The sequence below is a fragment of the Emydura macquarii genome, unplaced genomic scaffold (assembly GCF_026122565.2).
Source record: "Emydura macquarii macquarii isolate MOO-44397 ecotype Brisbane River unplaced genomic scaffold, CSIRO-AGI_Emac_v2 contig_1230, whole genome shotgun sequence".
Classification (NCBI taxonomy): domain Eukaryota; kingdom Metazoa; phylum Chordata; order Testudines; family Chelidae; genus Emydura; species Emydura macquarii.
Window position 1 is genome coordinate 14,394,001 of NW_027131367.1, and position 25,600 is coordinate 14,419,600.

At 57.6% G+C, this 25,600-nt stretch overlaps 1 protein-coding gene across 2 annotated transcripts; it reads left to right on the plus strand.

Moving 5' to 3' along the window:
- The first annotated feature begins 70 nt into the window (after nt 1–70).
- SPHK1 (sphingosine kinase 1) lies at nt 71–24,874 on the plus strand. 2 transcript variants are annotated; one of them, XM_067547604.1, is made up of 5 exons: nt 71–509; nt 20,180–20,329; nt 21,129–21,223; nt 21,996–22,111; nt 23,299–24,874. In XM_067547604.1, exons 1-5 carry the CDS (start codon nt 71–73, stop codon nt 24,110–24,112), a joined length of 1,614 nt encoding a protein of 537 aa, XP_067403705.1. In that variant the 3' UTR covers nt 24,113–24,874. The 2 variants fall into 2 exon arrangements, with proteins under 2 accessions (XP_067403705.1, XP_067403706.1); XM_067547605.1 differs by lacking the exon at nt 71–509 and adding an exon at nt 19,795–19,957.
- The last annotated feature ends 726 nt before the right edge of the window (nt 24,875–25,600 follow it).

Sequence of the window (25,600 nt, forward strand, 5' to 3'; positions counted from 1 at the left end):
CGCCCCGCCTGTGTCTCCTTCTCTCCCCGCCCAGGTGCTGCCGGAGCCGCCGCTGCTAGATGCGCCGGCCATGGAGGGCGCGCAGCCGGGCCCCGGGGCCAGCTCCCCGCCCGGCGAGGCGGCCGAAGTTTTGCTGCGGGGGGTGTTCGCCCAGGGCCCCCCCCCGGCGCCCAGCTGCGCCCTGAGCCTCACCCGCGGCCGGCAGCTGCACGTGGAGCGGCTCGGCTCCGCCGGCCCCAGCGCCGGGCTGCCCCTGGCCGACTGCATCGGCTGCCGCGCCGCCGCCGGCCCGCAGCCCGGGGAGTCCGGGCCGGTACCGGCCGCCTCCTTCTCCGTCGTCTGCTACCCCTTCCAGCGGGGCAGGTGGGACGCCGCCCCCTCCCGGCAGCGGCTGGTCCAGACGTTCCGCGTGTGCGCGGCGCAGGACGCGGAGGGGAACCTGAGGATCGCGGAGACGTGGGCCGGAAAGATCCGGGAGCTGGCGGCGCCCCAGGTCCCGCCGCAGGCAGGTGAGGGCCCGGGGAACGAGGGACGGGAGGGGCCGGGAGATCGCCCCCAAGCCCCGCTTTCGGGGACCCTTGCCCTGCTCCCCACGCAGGTTTCCAGGGGGGAGAGGCCCTGCCCCCCCCCCCCGCAGCTTTATTACTTGTAACTCTGGCTCCGAAGTAAATTCACTTCCACTTCGGAGTTTTTTTTCCCGGTCCGATTCACTCCGGCAAAGCTCCACCCGCCCCCTGCCCCTGGAGGCACCGGGTGCGCTGCTTGCTCCAACCCCGTCCCCCCCCCGGTTCCCTTTCTGCAGGGAAGCTGCCGGGGTTGCTCTGAGGGCCCTGCTTCCCCGCTGTGTGTGGGGGCCGGGGGAGCATCTGCCCGGTGAACAAGGAAAGACCAAACGGTGTCACTTGGAGAGCCAGCGCCGGGTGCCTGGCCGGGGGAGCGGCTGGGGGCTGGGCGAGCCGTCCTCTTAAAAGAGGGGCCAGTCCCCCGGCTGTGCTGGGCCGGCCCCGGCCGCTGGGCCACCGTGGGGATGCGGGGAGGAGGAGGCAGGGCTGGCAAGAGGCGAAGGGCCCAAGGACAAACTCAGGAGTTGCCGGTAGTCTCTGCCTCTAAAATCACGCTTGACCTCTCCCAGCCCCAAACCTGTCGGACCGGGCCAGCCCGGGTGCCCAGCGGATGAGTCAGGGCTGTGTAGCCGTGGGGCTGGGCCTGGTCCACCCCCTTGGTTCTGAACCCGGTCCACCCCCTTGGTTCTGAACCCACCTGTTCTTGGGACCCACACGATGCAGCTCAGGGCTGTCAGTGGACATGCTGGGACACTCGCATCAGGCCGGGGAGGCAGATGCTATGGGAGCCGCTCGGACAACAGGTGTTCTGGAGGTGGCAAGATCAGCAGCAGGGAGCAGCTTGTTCTGGGACAAAGTCCCCATTTCCCCATTAACCCCCCTGACTCATTAGCGCACCCCTCCCCTGCTCTCATGACAATTAAAAACCATTTAAAAACAAGTAAAGGCGGGGACCTGATCTTCCAGCCACCTTCCTGCCCCTCGCTGGCCTGGGTCACGTGGCAGCACCTCCTCCCTTGGTTGACCTCTTACCAGTTACCGACCCCCCCACGGTCATTGTTCTCCACACTGACTGCAGGTAGAAAGCTGTAACACCTGCAATCACTCACCTACCCCAGGCAGTGCCGTGTTTACCCAGCAACTGCAGGTGGTCTGACGGACTGTGCGGAGCACGGTTTGCCTAGCAGATCACAGCAACATTCCTTGGGCCGGCCCCGGCCGTGGCTTCCTCCCTCTGCTGCGCAGACCCCGTGCCCAGCTATTCTCCAGGCACCGTTGCTTTCCCGGCAGAATGCCCCGCTCTTGGTGCCATCTCAAGCGGCTGGCAGCTTCCCTGCATCCAAGGGGGCTCGGCGGGTGCCACAAAAGTACACGCACTAGGGGTGACATTGGGGAATGTCGCCTTCACCTAGCGTCTGTCCTGAGGCATCTCATTGTGCAGGACATCCAGCGTGGGATGAGGCTGGAAGGGGAGAGACCCAGGCTGGGAAATCAGCTGCCTTTTGTCAGTGTCAGCAAATTCTCTTCCCAGTGGGGCGTCCCAGTTTGAATTGCAGTGCATGGCTGGCTATGGGCTAATGCCAGGGCTCTCCATGTCACAACGGTTCCCTGATATCTTTCACAGGCTTGTTCTCCTGGGAACTGTGCGCTTGCTGGGAGGGGGATGGGCACGGTGACTCGCTCAGGGCTATTAATAGAAACGAGCCTCAGTTCTAGGTCACTGGCACAAACCCAGCCTCGATTAGTAGCGATCGAGACACACAAAGGCTGTTGAATGGCCCAGGTGAAGTCAGGTTCATTGTCTCAGGCCAGTTCCTAATGGACAAGTGTCCACCTCCCACCACCATCACTTCAGTTGGCTGCCTGGCTGCTGGTCTCGGCTCGGAGGCCAAGGAGGGCGGTTTTGGTGCATGGGCCGTTAGGGAAAAGTCAGGCTGTTGCCTTCTGTGCTGTACCTACCCTGGGGAGAGGGGCCTTGGCTTTCCAGGGCTGCGAATCCAGCACCCCCCACAAGCACTTAAAGAAAGCAGCTTTGCCGGGGAGGGAGGGGCATGAGAGATCTGCAGCTGGTTAACACAGAAACGTCCTAAGGAGGGAATTTGAAAGCTAACACAGAGCAGGTTCGTTCTGCTCATGAGGGTTTACACCTGGACCCAGGTGGAAACTTTTGATTTAAGTGTTTGTAGCTTAAAGACAAGCATAGGCGTGCACAGCACATTTCATTAGGGTGTGCACCCAGGGGTGTCAAACTCAATTCCCGCGGCGGGCCACATTTGAATTACCCGCCGGTGGAATTCTCGGCGCGTCGTGGTCTCCACCGCGAAATGTCGCGCGGAGTGGGATTTCGGCGGCAGATGGGGGTGTGTTCCCAGCCGCCGCGAAATCTCCTTTTTCGGCGACAGCTCATTGTGTCCGCCAAAAAACCGCACACCTGCCAGTCTTTCGGCGGCAGCTTCAAACACTGCGAGATGGCGCCGGGGGCCATATCAGAGAAGGTTCGCGGGCCGGATAAAAACGGCATGTCTGATGCCACTGCATTAGCGTGTGCCTGGGCACACCTGGGCACACCCCCTACGCACGCCTTTGAAGACAAGGGATGTAACCAACCTGAACTCTTTAGCATTTGACCCTCCCAGGCGGGTCCAGCGGAGGACTGGCTGACACGACGAGTGATAAAATTCAAGACTTGACTTAAAATAAAATAGTTACAGCAAACAGGCATCACAGCATCACCGACCACTACCTTGGTACTCCCCCTCGAAGGTGAACAGTGCACCCAGGGGTGATCTAAAGAATGGGTGCAGCCCTCTCTCTAACGGTACCGTAATGGGGGACAGGCGCACCTATCTAAAATCAGCGTGCTGCCCTTTGTATAATCAATTCTAAGAACAGTTAACATTAAATCCACCTCTTACCATAATATATATATATATATAGAGAGAGAGAGAGAGAGAGAGGTCTGCTGCCATAATGAAAGATTTTCTGCTCCCTCATTGGCTATTTAACACTGAGCATTGTCTTAATTAACATCTGCATAAGGGCCAGGCCAGTAACTCTCAGTACTGAGAACACTTTCCAAGCCATTAACATTTTATACAAAACACTTGTAAAAACCAGTGAGGACCAAAACCTGTTAACAGGCCCCATGTTTATGTTCTCACTTCTCTCTAACTTACCTCTGAATTGTCTCACTTCACCTTACTCAGATTTTACATGGCCTTGCTGGACTATTGTCAAGCCTATTATTAGGAAGTAGGTTTTGGGGCCTATTTGCGTTGCTATACAACATAAGCAAGCACCATCTCTGCGTGCTATGTGGGGGGAGGCGGGTACACCAGAAATCCCAGGCAGGGTGGGAAATGCACTGCAGCGTGTGTCAGGCCCCGGTCCTGAAAGGTGCCGTGCTGCCTCCCTCGCTCCACAAAGTGGAATGAGTTGCGAGTGCTCTGCAGCATCCAGGATCGGGCCCTAGCCAGCCTGGGTTCAAAGGCACGCTTGTGGCTGTCCCTGCTGTGAAAGGCTCAGCTGGTGTCGCTGCTCATCAATGCCCCCGCTGTCAGGATCCGACGTGGGACAGCCACACTGAAAGACCCTGCAGAAGCTGACAGAGCAAGAGGAAGCCTGAAATCATGCGGTGGTTGAAAAGCCCACGTCTTCTCATGACTCAGTGTTTCTGAGCACTGGCTCCCGCCCAGATCCAGGGGGGGGCAGGAGGGAAAGACGGGCTGGCATGTATAAGAATAGCTGCGGTGGAGAGAGACTCTAGTTAGGAGGCCCCTGCTTTGCTGTGATGATACCATTGCCTCAGCCTTTGTGACAGATTTCCCCGAGGGGAAGCGTGTGCGAGGGGGGACGGTGAACGGGAGCGACAGACAGAGAGCGATGGCAGCTGACTCCGTGCCCAGAACACTTGGCTGTAATTCAGTCCATGAAGTGACAGACGGGAGCAGGGAGGGAAGGAGGTTTCTTGCATTGACCTTTCTGCTGGGAGCGCGTCACCTGTTCAGAGCTGGGGGTGGGAGGTGGCATCCTTTCGTTTCCGTCTGGCTGAAGTGGCTCCTACCCCCCCCCCTGCACAGCTGGAGGTGGGGGGACTGAATAGTGAGTCCTAGTTTATTCTGGCGCTAGTGTTCTCACCAGGACGCTGCACTCCTTGTGCACAGGTAGGGTTAGTCAGTCCTTGCACGCGCTGTACGTTTAAGGGGTAGAATAACTGGTGCTAGGCAAGCCATAACTTGGAGTTTGCTCCCATAAGGGGGCATTCATTCTTTTCTCCCCTGAATCTCTTCTCACCACAGTTGGTGGGGGGCACTCTTGCTGTCAGACCCCAGCGGTGAACTCGGAAGTGCTGGTGCTCAGGCGTTCGCATCAGAGGGTCATCGACTCCATCTGTCAGCTCCCGAATGGGGGGACCTTCGGTGCATTGCGTTACGAGGCACGTTTCTTTAATCAAACAGCTCCCCGCCGCGTGGGCATGCTGTGGGGTGGGATCTGTGTGGCAGCGCGTTGTTTGCCAGTAGCAGCGGGTAACGTATTCCTAGGTTTTGGCTTTCAGTTTGCTATGCTGATCAGATGCCAACATGACAGGTGCTGGCTCCATCTTAATCCAAATCTCAGGAACATAAAAGGCCACATCCATTCCTGGCTTAATCCCGTTGTCTGCAATGGAGTTACATTAGGGACAAATTTGGTTAGATGTGCGTAAATCTGACTGTCTGATCAGAGATTGAGTTGTATGCACCAGTTTACATGTCCAATTGCAACAATCAAACGTTGAAATTAACAGTGTGTTGAAAGGGACACACTCAACACACATTTGGCGCAATGTTTAGATTTGTATTTTTAAAAGCATCTTTTCCAAAACCTAAGGCCAAAAGCAACTATTTCCTGACCTCTAAACACTAATAAATACAATTCCAGTGGAAAGATTTGTTACACAACTTCGCCTGCTGTTAGCGCTATGACAAAGAACCTGATTTCACTGGCTTGTATAGCCCAAAGAAAACCGAGTTTTAAATTTTTTTCCTTCTTAATAATTAGAGATGTCATTAGTAGCCTAGAGGAAAAGGATGTTTAATGTGTGATTAAAAAAAAAAAATTCACACCGTTCCTTTGAGAGGACATTTTCAAATGCAAACACGTTTAAAAACAATTCCTTCCATAACACCTTATTATTAGAGCCCAGGTTTTCAGAAGGTAACTTGTGCTCTTGCTGTTTATTTACTTTGTATCTTTCACCCAGCTTGGAGAGAGAAACCAGATGGACCGATTTCACTTACTGCTGATGGTTTCTGATGCAGCAACACCTAGGGAACCCAAACAGGACTGAGGGCCCCATTGTACTAATGAGTAACACAAATACTGAGCCCATTATCCTGCCCATTTGTGGTTGCTGTGTAACCCTGGGTTGTTGTTGTTTGGCCCTGCATGGAGGCCATTGCAGGAGCGGGGTCTCAGTTTCAAACGCTGAAGGGAAAATCTGTAGAAAAGGGCTAAGAAATCAATGGATTTTTAAATTATTTCATGAGTCTCTCTAGGTCGCAGTTGCAAACCAAGCTACTCTTGGAACAAACCATCTAAAAATGACTGGTGGGGCCCCATGCTTCAACATGTCATCTTTCACAGCCGCACACGTGTGTATCTGGAAGTTTGCACCTGTGTGTGCTGGGAAAGATAAGGCTAGTGGCATACAACTCCTGAGAAGCGTGTGATTTTTGCAGTGAGCCATCTTAAGGTATGACTGGATGGCTGTTCTGCCAGGGGGGCCATGAGTTTCTCCAGGGTGAGGTTGCCTCCTGCACCCGTGTAGGAAGTCAGCACCCCACCTTGGCACCACTGAAGGCCAGGGCTGGCTTTCAGCCCAGGGGTGAATTTCAAAACTGGCGTTTTCCCAACATTTCTTTAATTCTAAAGAAAACCTCTTCGGATGTGGCACAGAGCTGCCCCCCTCTCTCCACTGTCACTGAGGGCTGCAGAAGGGGCAAGCGTGCGTTTTATTTTTAAAGAGAAAAGGCTATTTAAAAAAAGAAGCTCCATGTACAAAAGTCCTCTGAAAAACAACTTTAAATAGTGAAACCACATGTTCCCAGGGAGAGCCACCACCCGGCATTGTCTGGTGGAACAAACTCCACCCAGACAACCTGGAGGTGTTTGCGTCGAGACCCGGTGATGTTCTGGCCCAATGCCAGCGTATGAAACTGCTCGCAAGCTGCAGTGATGTTGCATCACAATGTCCTCACGGTGCAGCACGTTGGTGAGATATTTCGCTAGCCCCGCCCGTGGTTTCGAGGACTCTTGAACATCTCACAAGCCCAGCTTTCGGGTCAGAGACTGGCTTGTTATTTGTTGTTTATTCAAGGATCAGGGCTGCTTTCTGCACGCAAACACACGCACAGTGAAAACTGCTCCCTGCCCCAGTCAGTCCCTGACTGTTAAAATGAGGACGAAGGGCAGCGGCCTTTCCCGGCTAGCTGCTACCACCTCAGCGTGCCACGAGGCTGGATGCTTTCAAATGAACTAATGGGGCGATGGGGGGCAGGGCGGCGGCACACCCCATTCTAGCACATTCCCACCTCAGCCCCGTCTACATGTGCAAGGGAAGCTGTGCTCAAAAGTCATGTCCAAGCTCAGTTCCTCAGACCTGGCTCCTGCCAAATCCCTTTCCATCCGGATTTAGCCCAGCCTGCACCCTGTTAGGTCAGTGGGAACGGTCTCTGAGCTGCGTTTTCACACATTCCTTAAACACAGGAGCCAAGACTTTTGAAAAATGACGGGCGATTTCGTGTGCCCAGCCTGACAGCTGGGCAGGGCCTGATTCAGACCGGGCCGAGCACTCACCCCCGTGCTCTGAAAACCAACCCCATAAAATGCCTCGAGTCGGGCACTCAGGAAACGAAGCCCCCCAAATCACGAGGTCACTCCTGAAAATTCTGGCCAGGATCATTTCTCACCAGCGTTACAGTGAGAACCGACTCAGCAAGATAAGGGAAGCATGAGGCTTTGGGGACATCTCACCTGCTTAGATGTGCTTAAATCCCCCCCCTGCTGAGTCAGGGCCTGAGCCTTTCTCTGAAAGCCCCCCCCCCCCTTTGCCCTGGCGCAGCTCCAGTTGGCAGTAGCACTAGACTGTAAGGTCTTTGGGGCAGGGACCATCTTTTTGTTCTGTGTTCGTACAGCGCCTAGCGCTGTGAGGTCCTGGGCCAGGATTAAGGCTCCTCGGAACTATCACGATACAAATAGGTACCAGGCTGTCTGCCAGCATTATAACCACTGGGCCGTGTAACCCTGCTCAGACTCGTACCTGTCTGCTGGGGGAGATCCCGTTATCTCACTGGGCAGAAAGTCCAGGGGATCAGGAGCAGCGGGAAGGACAGAGTCCAGCCCTGGGTGCTGGGCGGGAGGGAGGGACAGTCTGAGCAAGGCTAGAGGACGGGCTGCTGAAGGCGACCAGGGGCTGGTCTAAGTGACAGCTCCAGTGACCAGAGGAAACTCTCCAAGCGAGAGCTCGGCCTAGTCAAGACCGCAGGGCACGTCTGTGCTACGGAGGCTATATCGGCATGGCTAGGGCGCCGTGGCGAAGCTAGCTTAGCCCTATACGCTGTAGCGATGGCAGGGGCTTTTCTGGCTCTGTAGCGCCGCGCCCCTGCCCAAGCAAGGGTAGCTTTGTTGATGGGAGCGTTCTTCGGGCTTGGGAAAGCTTCCTAACGACACTGACCTGGCGTCGTCGTTCTCACGTAGCTGCGGGAAGCGGATGGCTCTTGGCCTGTCTCGCAAGGGTGGAGTCACGTGGAAGGACCTGCTGGAGCCACCCTTTCCCCATCTGACCTGCAAGGACACCAGTCTCTTCCTCCCACCCATCACCACAGCCCTGATCCTTTCCTTCCTCTTGCTCCTGAACCCGGGGGCTCTCTGCCAAGGGAGAAAATAGCCTCCCCCAGCAGGCAGCCGTGGCTCAGCTGCTGCTCTGCTTCTGCTTCATTGATGCATCCGGCCCGCTCTGCCTCCAGGGCCCGGTCCCTACAGAGCCGAGCATCCTGCTGTAATCAGCCCTTGCTGGGCCTGGTGGGGTGTTGCTTTCAAGAATCCCCGAGGTGCAGATGAAGCGCACCGACAATGCTAATTAAGTTTGGATTCTAATTAGCACTTCGTTTCCCAGCTGTTTAAAACTGGCTCCTAGAAATGCCATCAGCCCGCAGAAAGGGGCAGGGGCCTAGTGTTGCACCCCCTCCAGCACGCAGCTTCTGGAGCTGGTCGGAGGCGACCGGAAGGAAGAGCGTGGCAGCTGGAGCCCAGTCTGAGCGGTTCGCTTCTCCCTCTGGAGAACGGCCGGGGAAGCAGGAGGTCTCTGGTCTTATTCTCCAGCCCAGGTTCCCCCAGCACCTGGCTGTCAGATGGGACTTGCTGGTTTGGGGTAGAGGAGCTGCCTGACGCCAGGAACCCAAGAGAGGAAACGTTTCACAAGCCCCCCAAGAATCGCTCACACTTAAAACTTGGGTGGACATAGCTCCAGCGTGCAGGGATGTGAAACATCCACCCCCGAGCGCCAGCGCGGTGCTGACCCAGCCCCCCGGCTGGAGGCGGCGAGGTGGATGGGAGAACGCGTCTGTTAAGCTAGGCACCGCCGCTGGGGGAGGAGGCGTTCCCACAGCTATGGAAGAACACTTCCCGCTGCCGTAGGCTGCGTCTACACAGCGGGGCCCGCTGGCCTCGCGCCGGTGCTGTACTAATTCCACCAGTCCCCATAGCATAGAGGTGGGCTTCAAGCGTGACCCGAGTCCTCAGCAGCAGGGCTGCCCTTTGGCCTGCGTGAGATGATTGATGGATCACCATCAGCGCCTAGCGATCACCTCACCGCCACGCCCAGAGCCTCTGCAGAGCGGCCCGGGACTGAGCGAGCTGCGCAGTCTGCTCGGGTGCTTACACGGCCTGCGTCTATGAACCAGCCATGGAGTCTCTGCCCCTCACATGGACGTGAACTTTGTGCTTGTGGAGCGGACTGGATTGGAGACCCGCCCCCTCCGCAGCATAGACACAGCAGAGGCAGCAGCAGGGCCGGCTGGCTTCCGGCTTGGCCCGGGGAGGCCACTTCGAAGGCAGCTCCGTCTCGGTGACCTATTCCGACCTCTCAAACGTGCCAGGTGTGACAGTGGTTTGTAACGTGATGCACGCCTGGGATCGGGACGGAGACCAGCTGCTCTAGTCACACAGGTGCAGTGGCGTAGGGAGGGTCTCCAGGACCCTGGAGCCAAGCCTGCATTTGCGCCCCCCAGCCTCACGTCCCTCCCTGTCCCCGCGCAGGGCAGGAGGGGTCCTGGCGCCACGCCCCCAGCTGCCCCGGGGAGTGGGGTCTGTACCTGCGCGGGGTGGGATAAGGTGGGGGGGGGGGGGGGAGAACCGCAAATGCAGGCTTGGCTCCAACGCCCCACACTCCCCGCACTAACCAGGCACGTGGTGCCCACGTCTCCTGCTGCAGCCCGTCGCTGGCTCGGATGGGGTGGTTCACCCCCCCGGGCTGGGGAGGGAGGCTGGGCTGGGCCGGCCCTTTCCGAAGGTAACACCATCCAGCGTTGCCTGGGAAGGGATCGGAGTGAAACGATCCATGCTCTGTTCCCAATTCCCATCTAATCCCGGTTCTCGCACTGCAGCCATCGCTCCGATGCTGCCATCGCTGGTCCTTGCTTCGATTCTCGTTCCCCACACTGCAGAGTGTTACACTTGGTTGTGGAACTTTTTTGGGGGTAGATACTTGAAATGCTGGATCATTGGTGCTCTCACGCTACACAGAGGATCTCGCTGGGAACATTGCTGCCTGCTGGTGACCGAGCAGTTCATCTATTTCTTGCATCTAGAAGCCAGCTCATTTCAGAGAAGCGGCATCAGAGCGAACTTTGCAGCCAGCTGTTTTGCGGCGTGAGGGCTGTGATTCAAGAGGGGTGAGGAGGGAACATGACACAAGGAAAATCAGCCGGCTGGGGAGGGGAGGGAGACCGTCTGCCCGATCTCAGCATCTTTCTGCTGACTCACTCTCAGCTTGTTGCTGCTGAGCCCTGGAAGAGGAACCAGGCTGCCAGATGTGTGTCCCGCTGGTATGTCAGATGTTCCCCCGCATCCCACAGTTACTCAAGAGAAGGGGAGTCTGTTGAAATCTTGTAGTTTCCTGTGAGTCTCTCTTGCCCCTTTGGCACACCAAGAGCTAAGTCCCGGCATCTTTCACTGCCCCCCGTTCTGAGCGATGGAGGGGAAGGATACACCCCCCCTTGGAGAGGCCTCCACAATTCGATACAACTGTCCTGTCCCTCCAGCGTCCGCTGCTGCTGGGCTGGCGAGGCTCGTCAATAGCCAGACCCCAGGCCACCGACCCGGGCAGTACTTTCTAGCCACTCTTCGTGGCCACGTTTGCTCAGCAGAGGGATCTTGGCAACAGCCAAGCCCCCGGCTGGCCGAAGAACGGCTGAGGTGGGAGGTGGCCGTTTCCCCCGGCGAGCGCAGAGACGGAGATCGGCGTGAAAGCAAGTTCCCCCAACTCCCACCCCAGCAAGGTCGGCGCGCAGGCTCCCTGGGAGCGTCGCCTCCTCCTCTCTGCCCACCCCCAGCTTTTGCTTTTGGATTCCTAAGAGCCAGTCGTGAACAGAGCCACTCCTTCAAAACCCACGGGGTCTCCTCCTGGGCCACGTCCAGGGCCACCGACAGCAGTTCTGGGCCCCAGGGCAGAACGGTCAGTGGCTCCCCGAGAAAGGTGGCTGAGGGCTGAGTGGACTCCCCAGGGAGATTACTGATGAACCTGGGAACCTCCTCAGCCGCCCGTGAACATGCCTGGTGCATAATAAATAAGCTCAGCTCAGGGGAGGGGCGGACAGTGTGTGTGTGTGTGGGGGGGGGGGAGAGGAGGGCAGGAGACCCCCAAGACCTCAGGGGAAGGAGGTGTGTGGAGGAGAGGGGCACTTTTAAATGGCTGGGGCCCTGGGCAGTTGCCCCCTTTCCCTTCCTGTCAGCGGGCCTGGCCATGTCTGGCATGTCACTAAGCCGCCCACAGTCCGGTGTAGGTGGACACCCCGTGCACGGGAGAGGGCTGGGCTAAAGCAGCCAGATGCCTGACTTGAACCAGCCACATTGCCAAGCCCACGCGTTCAACAATCACGAATCAGGCCCCCCAAAATCATGAGATTTAAAAAAAAAAAAAAAAATCCTTCATGATTTTTAAGCCAAAGAAGTGATAAGTATTTGAGCTCTTTTTCTTGGCCCTTTACGGTGTCATTGCTTCACATTTCTCAGCTTTTCTCCACAGCCGTGGGAGCTAAAACCTTTTTCCTTTTCAATGAAAGCTGAGATTTTTGCGTAATCACCTGACTCCAGGAGCTGGAGCTTTAAGACGACACCAGATATCATGAGCTTTGGCAGTGCTGGACCAGTACTAATGGACCCTCATTTTCAAGAGAGGCAAAGCCACTCTGGAAAAACGCCAATCAGAAATTCACAGGGGAGCAAAGAAGGGAAGTAGATTAGTGTGTTTGACTAGCTGCACTTGATCCCTCGTCCCTCCCTGATGGAGTTATGCTCTGCTCTGAGGCTGCTCAGCCCCTGGCAGGATGAGGTCCCAGAGGAGGGGCCCAGGGAAGGGGAGAGCATGTTGGTCCCTGAACCTCTTCCATGCAGAAGGGTGTCTGTTTCAAACTGATAATGAGCTCCAGCGGGTGGGGCCAACCAGCTGCTTCCCAAAATCCCGTCACACAAGCGTGGGAGGGGTGGTGGAGGCAGGGTGGGGCCGCTGTTTATGAGCCAGTTTTCGAGAGAACTCTGTGCAACAGGCCTTTGGGTAACAAGGGGCACCCAGTTTCCTGCTGTGGAGAAGCAGCTGATTCTCCCCCGTCCCGAACGTGGCACAGCTGACTACGGGCACATGCATAGTGATGAGGTTTTACCCTCCTCCTCCTCGTCTGCACTGGGCACTCGCAGCAGCGTGCCCCGGCCCAGCGACAGACACAACTAGCCTGACGCGTGCTGTCAAGTCTGGCACCCAGTCATTTAAACTGGACTTGGACAACGCTCTGGGCCTCTTGGGGAACGCACTCAGATATTCAGAGGTTGACTGTCGTGGCGAGAGACTCTCACAGAGCTTCACACCCCGTGTGCTAGGTGCTGTACAGCCTCACAGGGTGGCCTGTTTCCTACCCTACAAAGCTTGCAGTCTGACTATAAGCCCACGACTCCTTGGGGCACGGTCTCCCGACACAGGAATATGGATCTGCTCTGCTGGCAAAGAGTCCCTCGTGTTGACACAGCTACACAGACAACGCGGTGCTGCGTATCAGTCTAGTAAAACCACACCCGGGAGCAAAACAAGCAACACCGGCACTAGCTAGGTTTTGCCAGTATAAGTGCGTCTAACCAAGGGGTTTCTGCTGGCACACCCGTGGGTAAGGGATCACACCTCCTCGCACAGCGGTGCCGGCAGAAGTCTAATGTACACATTGGTCCCAAGCCTGGGCTACTTGGAAAAAGCTTTACCGACGGAGCCCTGCTGGTAAAAGCCTTAGTGCAGATGCAGTTATACTAGTGTAACTCTGCTTATATCCCTTCCCTGAGCTGGCATAAGCATTTAATACCGGTATAGCCGCATCTATGCTAGAGGAATTTGCTGGGTAGTGTGGACAAGGCTGGGCTGTAGACAAGGCCCCAGAGTCAAATCCTGGCCGCAGCGAAGTGCCCGGCAAAACTCCCTTAGGTTTCAGCGGGGCCAGGATTTCATCCCCAGTGTATAAACGACAGGCACCTAGGCCACAACCAGCATGCCACTGACGGGTGGCACAGCCCCCAGCCCTGGCTCCGACAGGTGGGTGCGTGGCCCTGAATCTGCCCCCAAGAAGCTTTAGTTATTGTGGTGCAAGTGATTTGGACCAAAGCTGACGGAGACAGGCTGTCCCCATGGAGAGCAGGAGCGTGCGTTGGAGGGGAATCCCACGCCGGGGAGGGTCACAGTCAACCCCCAGGTGCCAGTTGGTTCCCTACCTGGAATCGCAGCCCTGGGGGCGTCTCACGAAGGAGACGCAGCGAGAAAGGATGGCAGGGGGGAGGAAACGAGCCATTGTAAATCTGTGCTCAGCACCCACCCCGGGGATAGGGTATTGACAAGTGCCAGCCTCGTCTGGGGGGGAAGAAGGCTTCTGCCCCAACCCTATGAAGAGTGTAGACGTCTCTTCAGATGGAAAGGGTGAGGTTCTAACCCATTCGTTCCCGGACCCCTGCAACGCCAGGGTTGCGCAGGCCTGCTTTAAAGACTCTTCCCTGGCTAACGCTGTTGAGTCCAGCGTGCTGCCAGCTCCGTAAAGTTGGGGATTTGTCTGTAGAGAGCCCTGCCTGAGTTCTGTGGGCTGCTTCCTTGATGACTAGTTCAAAAGAACATGACCAAGCAAATGTTTCTGGCAGTGTCAGCCTCTCTCTCTCTCTGGTGGGGTCAGGAAATCTGAGCGAATTTATGAGCCACATGCACCTCTCAGACAGCCCGTGCTGTGGAGAACGGCTTTCTGGGCGGTGAAAGCAGGGCTCAGTGGCTAAGGCACCAACCTGAGACTCAGGAGATCGGGATTCAGACCGTAGCGCTGCCACAGACGCCTTGTGTGACCTGAAGCAAGTCAGTTAGGCTGAGCCTTTTTCCAAAGCCTTTCAAGGGATTTAGATGCACAATTCCTATTAACTCCAGAAAGTGGAGTGTCTAAATCCCCAGGGGTTCTGCACGTCTGTCTTGATCTCTCTGCGTCTCATCTCCCGATCTGTAAAATGGGGATAGAAGCACCTAGCTATATGGATCTACACTGCCATTCCTTCCACGTTCAGAGACGCAGGGACAATATGGCTGGTTTCCCTGCCCCTGGCGCCAGACATGGTTAGAAGATAGTTCAGGCTGGTAGGGTAAATGGGCATAGACTAGCCATGTTCAAGGAAAGCAAACTGAAAAGGGGAGCGATCGCAGGCGAAGTGAATTCACTCTGAAATGTGACCTTCTGTTCGCTGAAACTTCCTGGCTGGCTCTGCCCCTCTCCAAGCTCAGCTGTCAGATGCTTGGTTTCATTTGATTAATTATTCACTGGTATTTACAGCGAGCATCTTGTTCATCTAGGTTAAATGCAAACGTAAGGCACTTCATGCAAGGTGTGACCTCGTTGCTCTTCCCTTTGAATTTCTCCCCTTGGCGGGGAGAAGATCCTATCGCCGCCTCCTAAGCAGCTTATCAGGAGGGGAGAAGGGCCACCAGTTTATGCAGCTTTTCACTTTATCACCCTAAACACTCTTGAATTTGCCAGCTTCCAAGTTTAGCCGGCTGCATAGACACCGGCAGCTTCCCTGCCCTCCCCCTCCCCCACAGCTTCTCTGGATGCCCAGAGGTATGTTCATCGCAGCTTTGCAAACTAGATCCCACAGCTGGAGCCCTGGGGACCTGATTAGCCCCTTCCCGCAGGGTTCAGTGGGTCCAAGGGAGGGAGTGATTCCTGTGTTGCAGGGGAGACCAGGGAGGAGGGTGGTGAAGTGCCAGGAGGCGGAAGACGATAACCTCTGTGCAGGGAAAGCCAGCCCCAGAGCAGCGGCCCTGGAAGGTTAGCCACACAGGACTTGCGAACATACTTGAGCAGGGCTTAGTGTGGTGATGGCTGAACTGGGCTGGGACAGATCTTGGCTCGATTGCAAACAATGTTCCACCTCTGTTCACCGTGTTGGCTTAAAGCCCCTTGGATCCCCAGTTGGCCTGTCCACTCTGGCCTGGCCCAGCTGTGCTGCGGCATGGCCGATCAGCACTGAATTCTCCTACATCGAGCCACCTCCCCCCTCCTGCAGGGTGCACTCGCTCTACGAACCGCTGGGTTCTCCCAGCACTTGGCTTCGTCTGGGGCTTGAATCACCCCAGTCTCCTCTAGACTTTCTGGCCCTCTGCATGCAGGCCTGTGCATGCAGCCAGAGCAGGTGAAGGGCCCAAGGCGGCTGTGATGGCGTAATAGGGTGCAGGGGGAGAACACGAGGCCGTTGCGTTAGGTAACAGTCGATCTGTTCTGCAGGGCTTGCAATCTCCCCATCCAGCCTCCACACCATGGAACACGCAGCCCGGAGCTGCACAGCCACACGGGCTGGTGTTAGAGCCGGAAACGAATGGCAGGGCACTGTTTGCCACCGACTTTCTGGGTGACCTTCAGCAAGGTCACGGAGCGCCTGATTTTCAGAGGTACGGGACATAAAAACGGCCATGCTGGGCCAGACCAATGGTCCATCTAGCCCAGTATCCGGTCGTCTGCCAGTGGCCAGCACCAGGTGCTTGGAGGGAATGAACAAAACGGGCCATCACTGAGTGAGCCAGCCCGTCATCCGCTCCCAGCTTCCGGCAGTCAGAGGCTGTGGACCCCTGGGGTTGCATCTGTGACCATCTGAACTAATAGACGTTACTGGACCTATCCTCCTTGAACTTATCTAGTTCTTTTTGAATGCCATTATCATTTTGGCCTTCACAACATCCCCAGGCAAGGAGTTCCACAGGTTGACTGTGCGTTGTGTGAAGAAATACTGCCTTTTGTTCGTTTTAAACCTGCCGCCTGTTAATTTCATTGGGTGACCCTCCGGTTCGTGTGTTATATGAAGGGGTAGATAACACTGCCTTGTTCACTTTCTCCACACCAGTCACAATTTTATAGACCTCTGTCGTCTCTCCTGCCTTAGTCTTTTTTCCAAGCTGAAAAGTCCCAGTCTTTTTAATCCCTCCCTCCTATGGACGCTGTTCCAGAGCCCTAATCATTAGCTGCACTTCTCTGTCACTTTTCCAATTCTTATATATCTTTTCTGAGAGGGTGCGACCAGAACTGCACGCAGCAGGCAAGGGGTGGGCGTGCTGCACCGTCTCCATTCCCAGTGAAGTCAACTGGAGCTGCTCAGCCCCTCTGAAAACCAGCCCTCATCCTCTTTCCCCCTCTAACAAAGTGAGAGCACCACTTCCTGCCCTGTGGGTGCCCCCAGTAGGTGCCACCCAAGCACCAGAGGCCAAGCAGATGCAGCATTGGACTGGGCGTCAAAAGATCTGCGTTCTAGTCCCAGTTCTGCCACTGGTGTGCTGGGTGACCTTAGGTAAGTCACTTGCCCTCTCTGTGCCTCAGTTTCCCATGTGTGCAATGGGGATGATACTTAACTCGTTTGCAAAGCACTAAGCTCTATAGATGAAGAGCGCTAAGAGCCAGGTATTATCATTACTGCACTATCACCTGCTCTTCTGTGCCGTCCTGCACCCAGCAGCCTAGCGCTGTTGACGAACATCAGTGAACATGATGGCTCTACCAGGGGTTGGTTTGCGACGCGTTTATGAGTGACCCTGTTTATATCCACCACCGGGACAGGCAGCAACCTTGGGTGGGAGATGGTTACCATCCACGGTATGGACAGGGCCAGGAGGCGCTGAGGTTGCCGGGGTCTTGTCCTTCGAGCGGCCTTTGTCCTGGACAAGGCACAAGCCTGAATTACACTTGAGTAAACTGACACCTGTGATAACAACAGCAGGAGCGTGGGAGCACAGAGCTTGGGAACGCTTCGCTCCATGTCCTTTAGAGCTGCTCCCTATTGGGTCAGGACACAACCTGGCAAAACCACCTGGGCCCCGTTTACACTCCCCGTCTTTCCATCAGTCCCTGAGACCCCGGGGTGTGAATTATCCCAAACAATGCTAGATTAGACACAGCCCCAGAGGCTGCATTTGATCTGTTTGTTCTTTCATCTCTGGCGGCCTACGCTTAGACCCTGTCTGTACCGCACACATTCCCGTCTCCTGTGAGACACGGTGGGGGCCCGTCTGCGTTAGAACTGCAGTAAGGAAGCGTGTTTAAGCTCTGGCAGATACCGAGAGACCACCGAGGGCTGAAATGTGCTTCCTCCACCGAAGTCTTTTTTCCTGTCCACACTGCTGTGAGCCTGCCCCCTTCCAGCACCACCTTCCTGCTTCGATTTCACAACCCTGTTTCAAGTGCGATTAATCTTTAGCGAGGCTTTTACAAGCCCTCCATGGCACAGCTAGAAGGCGGCCGTCTCCTGGCCTGCTTACAACGCTCCTGCAATCTGTAATGGGGACAGCACCAGAAGGGTGCAGCTTATAGGACAGTAAAAGGCACGTCAAATCCTACGTGCTGTGTTCGCCTGCTGAGCTTAGTGGCCACGTGTAAGGTCTGACTCCGTGCTGGAAGAGTGTGGGAAGTAGGATGGGTGACCACGCTCCTATGCAACTGCATCTCCTGACTCAGGTTTTAAGGGGCCTTAACTCATGGATTTGCAGCCATTCTAGAGATGCGGTGAGCAATAAGCATCTGCCATGGGTTCCTCTCTGGACCTACTGCACGGGGAATGAGACTGGGAAATTACTGGGGATGAATATAAATGGCAGCTTTCATCACCGGGCTCTTCAGCATGACTAACGAGCGCTCTGTTTTCTGCAAGGGTTTTAGTCTCAGTCGACCCAGAGCTGCCTCCACCACATCCCAGCCACCAGCAAGCATTGCGCACACAAGTCTTCTCACTCTCCCGCCTGCCTTGCTCTTCTGCTGGCCAAGCGTACAGCAGGTGGGAGCTGCTCCCGGTCACAGGCAGAAGGGACAAGGGGCGGAAAGAAGAACTTGTGTGTCTCGTGCTGGCCTGGCTGCAGCTTTTGATCTGTGACCTGTCCCTTGAGCCATGGGGTACACTCAGGGTTGGGAACATCGGTTTAGTGTCCAATTGCTTCTCTTGCGGGAGGCACAGAAAAGGGGTGTGTGTGTGTGTGTGTGTGTGTGAGTGAGAGAGAGAGAGAGAGAGAGAGACACAGCTCACACAGCCAGAAGGCTGCATCAGAGGCTCCAGGGTTTTAGGAGTGCTTCATTCTCCATGCAACACAGCAAGGGACCTTGCTCTCCCTGGCCCTAAGTGACCATGAAAACTCTGATACTGCTGCTGAGCCTTGTCTACACTACAGTGGGCACTGTCTGCTCCACTGCTTTGGGCTTCTGGCCACCGGTGCCAGAACTAAGGAGCTCCCCCTTTTAAACAAAGGAAATGTATGTGCTTGGGAAAAACATCATATTGCTAAAGACCAAGATGCATTTTGTACTCCTGGGGAATTCTGCACAAACGCAGAATTCACGTCCTCCACAGAATAAGAGATTCTGCCGGGGAAGCGCTGCAATTACACCTTTTGCCCCCGAAGAGAGAGCAGTTGGCTCACCGCTGGAGCAGCCAGCCATGGAGGGGGAGGGGGCGCTTTGGCTTTGGCACTCCCTACAAAGGTTCCGGCCTCTGGCACACTTGTAAGATACTCTCACGCACAAGTGCTTGTAACAGGTCACGCACTGCACGTGCTGGTGCAGCCGCTCCGGTCCCCAGCCGCTCCTTAACCCTGCCAGCCTGCACCCCTGCAGTGCGAGCACAGAGGAGCAATGCCAGCAGCGCAGCTGCACCGGTTCCACCAGTGCTCCTGGCACCGGCCCACGGCAGTGCTGCCCACCAGTCACTGACAGCTCAGAGCACTCTCAGACCACTTCCACGCAGGCCCAGGAGCGGCTCCACTTCCCGGGGATACGCGACGGGCCCCTGCTAGGCCCTGCACCCCTCCCCCAGTGTAGCAAAGGTGCAGGAACTCCCATCCCAAATCAAGCCTGATTCAGACTCATTTGCTTTACCCAATAAGCGATTTTTAGCCACAGTTTCCCAGGGTCTGATGAATGGCTTCACCCAGCACTGAAACGTCAGCGACTTCCCCTCCCCACGCAGCGAGCCAGCAATGTTCTGCCCATGTTACTGCTGGCCAGGGCTAGTGCTGGGGGGTGGCTACCTCTCCCACGCTCCTGGGAGCCGGACAAGGGAGGGATGGTCACAGCAACATTCCCGCCACGATTCAGCCCAGCTTGCCACCCACCTGCCCCCCAACCTGCACCCCTCAATCCACCCTGATGGCAAATCCCAGCTTGCGACTCACCTGCCCGTGGCTGAGCTGTAGGGCTGCAGGGGCTTGACTGCAGATGCCTGGAGAGGGGGAACCAGCTGGACTCTGGGGCGGGAGCTCTTCCCTGTGGAAATGGGCCTAGACTTCTCCGACCTAGCGGGAGATAAGAGACGAAGGAGCCCAGCCAGCAGAGCCCAGCTAGCAAACACTCCAAGCAGTAACGCAAGCTCCTCCCGCCTCGTTTGACTTGACTAGATCTCAAACACCTGGCCCACCGGGCACCGACTGGCTGGCTCAGGACTGCATGGCTCCCCTCCTAGACAGGCTGAGGTGGGGCCAGGGAAGCTAGGACTGGGGCCAGCTGGGCTGTGGGGAGAGGGCAGTGTCCAGAGCTGTCAGCCCAGGATCTTTCAGCAGCGAGGGAGGAGAAGAGGCTTTGCTGAGGAGCTGTGGAGGTGGGGGTCAGGTCAGAGCAGCCTTTGAATTCACATGCTGTAGCGAGCAAGCGGCCGTTGGCTGGGGGAAGCCGCTAGGGCAGGGGACTCTCCCCCCGGCTGTGGCCGGATCCTGAAAATTCAGGCTGAGGAAGGCGCCTCGGGTCCCAGCCGCCCCATTCCCGCCCAGGACCGGGGAGCGGTGCAGCATTAGGCCCGACCAGCGTCGAATCTCTCCTCTGGTCTGCTTGCAGGGGCGACGCACGGACTCCTGCCGCGGCCCTGCCATGCCCTGCTGCTGCTGAATCCCCGGAGTGGAACGGGGCAGGCGCTGCAGCTGTTCCGCTCCCACGTGCAGCCAATGCTGGCCGAAGCCGACATCGCCTTCACCCTCTTTGTGACCGGTGAGTCTGCGCCCGCCGCAGGCACCGGGTGGGCTGCTGAAGAAGCTGCAGCAGCTCTGCCCCTAGTGGGTGCCAGGCACCCCGTACTGCCAGGCAGAGGGGAGGGCGTTTCGCTGCGTGGGGGGTTCTGGCTGTCCGAGCTCTCCCCGGGTGGCTGGCAGGCTGTGCCCCGTGGGATAGCAGCTGGTGTGACCATTTCTCTGCTGCTCTGCTCCCCACGCCTCTGCGCCCGGAAACATTAGTCACGCCCCAGCTGGGAGCATTGCAACTAGTGCTGGGGTGTAACAGGCAGATCAAGTGCGACTCGTTCACATCCGACCCGTGGGTGCACGGTAGCCAGCTGAACAGCTGGGGCCAGATGCAGGCACAAGGGGCGCCTTCCCCTCTGGCACTGCACGCCCCGCTGCACCATGGCCACAGAGGGAGGAGAGATGGGCGGGGGAGCTGCCGGGTGTCGCTCTCCTGGGGACCGGCTGGGCACGTACAACACGGGTGCCGGGGTCCACAGCGTAGGAACAACGGGTCCCGTGCCCTTGGCCCTCAGAGCTCACCCTGTCCCGCCTCCAAGGCCAGGCTAGGGTCTGTCATGCCAGCTGGCTCCGATTCTGGGAGCTGGCTTGGCAGAGGGGGTGGGAAGCCCGGGTGACAGCCGGTGGCGGATTCCCCTAGTGCCAGGGGAGGCTGGGCCCGCCTGGCTCAAAGGATTGTGCAGGGAGAGGCGAACCTCCTGATTCCTGGCAGCCCCGGGTAGGCGAGGCCGTTCCAGCCCCCGCTAGCAGCTCTGTCTTTCTCTCCCCAGAGAAACCGAATCACGCCCGCGAGCTGGTGCGGGTCGAAGACTTGTCGCAGTGGGACGCCGTGGTCGTGCTGGCTGGGGATGGCCTGCTGCATGAGGTGAGGAGACGGCCAGGCAGCTATTACGCTGGCAGCCAGGAGACGGGCCAGTCCCTTGGGCCTGCCTTTCCTTTGCAGCGCTGGGCAAGGGGCGCGCGCGTGTGTCTCCTGCCCACGGCAGAGCGTGGCTCTGCTCCTCCCCAGCGTCCGTGGTGGGAGCATTCGTGGAGAACGAGGGCCGGGTCCGCCTGGGGCTCGGCTCCCATGCGGGGGTGAGTCTCTGGGCATCACCCGTGGCCCGGTCTCCGCTGACCTGCACTGGAGAGGGGAGTAGGTCAGGACTGGCGGGCAGCCACGGAGCTGGGGGCGGGAGGGGAGGAGAGGCCTGGAAGGAAAGGGGCTGCAGGGCAGAAGTGGGGGTGGGGATAGGGGTGCAGGTGGGGCACATGGCTGGAGCAGCAGGGGGAGTGTGGGGGGGCCTGGAGCCCGAGGGCTGGATGGCCGCTGTGCGTGGCTGGGGCAGGCTCTCCCGCTTAGCCTTTGCCAGTGGTGGGGAGGTCGCGGCGCTAAGGGGGAGAAAAGACAAAAGGGAAAAATAACTCCTGGTTCTGCTGCGTGTGGCCTGGAGCCAAGCTGGGCACCGAGGGAGGGAAGGCGCCATCCAAAACTCCTCAGGCTTCCCTGGGCCTGGGGGGGCCTGGTCCGCGTTGCCCCCTACCCCCCAGAGTGAGGCCCCGGGGCTGTAGTGGCTCCCTCCCGTTCCCCACCCCGGCCAGGGACAGGAAGGGGCTGCTCCGGTGCGCGCTCCCGCTACGCGGCTCTGTCTCTGCAGGTGGTGAATGGACTGATGGAGCGTCAGGACTGGGACGCCGCCATCAAGAAGCCTCTGTGCACCCTGCCCGGGGGCTCTGGGAACGCCCTGGCCGCTTCCATCAACCACTACGCCGGGTAAGGGTTTCTCGGCCACAGAGGGCTCAGCCGTCCCCCAGCCCAGGCCCCGGCCCGGAGCTGTGACCGCTGGCTGCGTAGGGAAGGGGCGCACAGGGGAGAGACGGAGCAGGCCCCTGGGAGGGAAGCCCACAGACAGAGGCACTGACTGGCTTGCCAGGGGTGGTCAGATTCGCCTGAGACCTTGTAAACCTCCTTACACCATTGAAGCTGACTTCGGTAGCCAGGAAAGTAGTTTCAATGAATGCCAAGGGCTTCCCTCGCCGCAGGGCAGCCTGTCTGTACACAGGGACTGTCCCGTGGCAGGAGCTACCCCCAGGCTCCAGCCTCGGGTGCCATCTGCCACGTGGCTGGCACCATTCCTGGCACACCCGGGCTGCGGGAGCCTGGGCGAGGCAGCTAGAGAGGGCTGGAGTCTGCCCCGTGGGCTCGGGTTGGGGGGAGTAAAAGCAAACCGCAAAGCTAAGGCCCCCCCTACAGAAATCACCATCTTCACAGGCGGGTGGCCCAGCTGGGCATTACCGGGGCCTGCGCGGACAGAAAAGCCAGGTTAGACCCACGGCCGAGGGCCCCCTCCTATGGGGTGAGATTATTTGTGTGTGGCCACGTGCAAGGAAAGCGAGGTGACAGGGCCCGGCCTGCTCTGTACACAGAGACGTCACCATCAACCTCTCCACTGCCCGCCAGACGGGGAGGCAGGAGACGCGGGTTCTAGGCCCAGCTGCACCGGTAGGACTTGGGCAAGTCACTGCTCTGTGCTGTTCTTTCCGAAATGGGGGCGCTTCCGCTTGAGCAGCGTTGGGATCTGTTCGGCTGTGGCTATCCCCGAGGGGGGTTATTCCTGACGGGCTGGACAGGACAAGGGCTGGGGGAAGCGATGGCTGAATGTGAGAAAAGAGGCACAAGCCAAGGGAGGTGGGTTTTAAACCCGCCACGTGTCGGTTCTAGGGGAGGAGCCTTTTGTTCTGTTTGTTTGTAGACAGAGGCTCCCGGTGATTCCCAGCAGGTGGGGACCTTTGACACCCCCCAGCGGCTCCAGTCTCGTTCCAATAACTTGGCCGGATGCGCCCAGTGAGTCAGCGGCAGAGCCCCGGGGGGTCCCGAGTGTCCCTCGACCGCTGGAGCATGCCTCGGCCGAGGTGAGGGGCCCAGCTCAACGGATCTTCCTGCTTTTGTTTCCGTGACAGCAACCCACGGGCCTTCAAGGAGGAGCTGCTGACCAACTGCACGTTTTTCCTCTGCAAAGGCCTGTACGCCCCCATGGACCTGGTCTCCCTGAGCACGGCCTCCGGTAAGCGCCTCTTCTCCTTCCTCAGCTTCGGCTGGGGCTTCATCTCCGACGTGGACATCGCCAGCGAGAAGTACCGCAAACTGGGGAACGCCCGCTTTACCGTGGGCACCATCCAGCAGCTGGCCGCCATGCAGGTCTACAAGGGCCGCCTCTCCTACCTGCCCGTGGAAACGTCCTCCCTCTCCTCGTCGCCCCGCAGCCCCTCGGCCCAGAATAGCCACCCTGGGCCGTGCAGCAACGGTCACCCCCTCCACATCCTCCCTCAGCCTTCACCGGGGGCGCGGCAGCCCCCTCACGCGGGGTCCTTGCCAGGAGACCCGCTCCTGGTCCCCTTCGACCAGCCAGTCCCAAAGCACTGGACTGTTGTGCCTGAGGAGGAGTTCATCTCGATTTTCGCCATCTACCAGTCGCACCTGGGAGCCGACTTCACCATGGCCCCTGCGGCTACGCTTCAGGACGGCTCCATGCACCTCTTCTACCTGAAGGCTGGGGTCTCCCGGCTGGCGCTGCTCAAGCTCTTCCTAGCCATGGAGAAGGGGACCCACCTGGACATGAACTGCCCCCACCTTCACTACGTCCCCGTGAGGGCCTTCCGGGTCGAGCCCTTCGCTTCCACCGGCCTCATGACGGTGGACGGCGAGCCGCTGGCGTGTGAGCCCGTGCAGGGCCAGGTGCACGGCCAACTCTGCAGGATCATCAGTGGCTCCTGAGACCCCCACCAGCCTGCCCAATAAACCGTTTCAAAAAGGGCTTGGACCCTGTGCGTCCCTGAGCCCCTGGGGTGCAATGAGGGAGGAGAGGCTAGGACCACTGCAGGGAACGCTTACACCTCCTCCCGCTCTGTCTTCCGCAGCCCGCTCCTCGCTCGTCCTTTGGGATAGTTCACAGAGGCCTTTTGTTCCCCTCGTCTTTCCCAGAGTCCCGTCCCCCCTGGGACCATCCTTTCTCACGTGCACTACAGGCCAAGCAATGAGGTTTGGTTAATTGGGTTGCAGGTGCGGGCAGTCCCGGGTCAGGAAGATGGTACACGGTGATCCCCAACGGCAGGGGACACCAGTGACTCTGGGGCGGGGGGGGGGGTGGTGGTGACAGGTGATGGTACCTAACTTCAGCGACAGCTTTTTCCAGGTCGGCTTAGCAGCTGCAAGGATATTTCCCTGCATCTAAATGCTGGGCTGCCTCCCTTCTCTGCTTCCGGAGTGGCCTGTCTTTGCAGGGACTCTGCAGATGAAGCCCGGTGATTTGCCAAATCCAGGTTCACCCTCCAGGCCTCCTCTGCGTTTCTGCGCCTTGTTTCCCTCAATGAGAAAACCGGGCTGCTCCCTTCCCACGGCTCAGCTACAAGAGCGCGTCCCTTGGGCTTCAGCACCAGCAGGTACGACGGGCTCTCAGCCCAGAGGGCCCGTGGGGAAATGAGAAGCAGCTCGACCATAAACAGCCAGGACCAACATTTGTTACAGTGACCCACTTTTTTTTTTTTTTTTTTTTTTAAAAAGAAAATATTTCTACCAAAAGCTCCATGTGGACACAGAGTTTATTCTTATGGTGAAACAATAAAGCTCTAGCTTTTCCAAAACAGGACTGGGCTTTTCTATTGCGCGTGCTCGGATTTCACTGCAAAAAGTTTCATTCATTTCCTCCCCGCTCAGCGGGATCGCTCTTGTGTAATAAGTTATAAAGTTCCTTGGAGCAGCAGCAGCGCTGGGGTTATTGCTTTCAGGCTTGACCAGCACGGAGCTGTGCGCTCACAAATGCACTGCCTCTTGGTGTTAGCACACACTCCCCTTAGTTTCCAGGCTGCAGTCTGGCTACGCCACCTCCCATTAGGCCAAGGTTTTAAAGTTCGTTAGATAGGAGCCATGAGGTTTATATGATGTGACTGGCTAGGGGAAAACCACCAACCAAGTCCAACAGCTGTGTTTAGGGTGAGCTTCAGAAACATTTTGGAAAAGTAGGTTAAAAAAGACAGAAGTTTTACCCTAATTATCTGTATAACATCAAACGGCAGAGCATTCCTCAGTGGGCAGAGAGCACAGGGATGGGCAGCATTGTCAAAATCTAGCTAGTGTTTGCGTACATGGCCCCATGACATGCTCTAGCATAGGCCGCAGTAGGTAGCGACAGTGGTAAAGACCATTCACATCCACACTCCAGCGGACACGCACTGACTTTCAGCACAGGTCCCTCCCACGTATAAT

Bases quoted from the DNA above. Each gene is read 5' to 3' on its own strand.
- SPHK1 (XM_067547604.1), top strand. From the start codon at position 71: ATGGAGGGCGCGCAGCCGGGCCCCGGGGCCAGCTCCCCGCCCGGCGAG. The intron at 20,330-21,128 runs GTGAGTCTGCGC...TTCTCTCCCCAG, and splicing joins CTTCACCCTCTTTGTGACCG to AGAAACCGAATCACGCCCGC. The intron at 22,112-23,298 runs GTAAGGGTTTCT...TTTCCGTGACAG, and splicing joins TCCATCAACCACTACGCCGG to CAACCCACGGGCCTTCAAGG.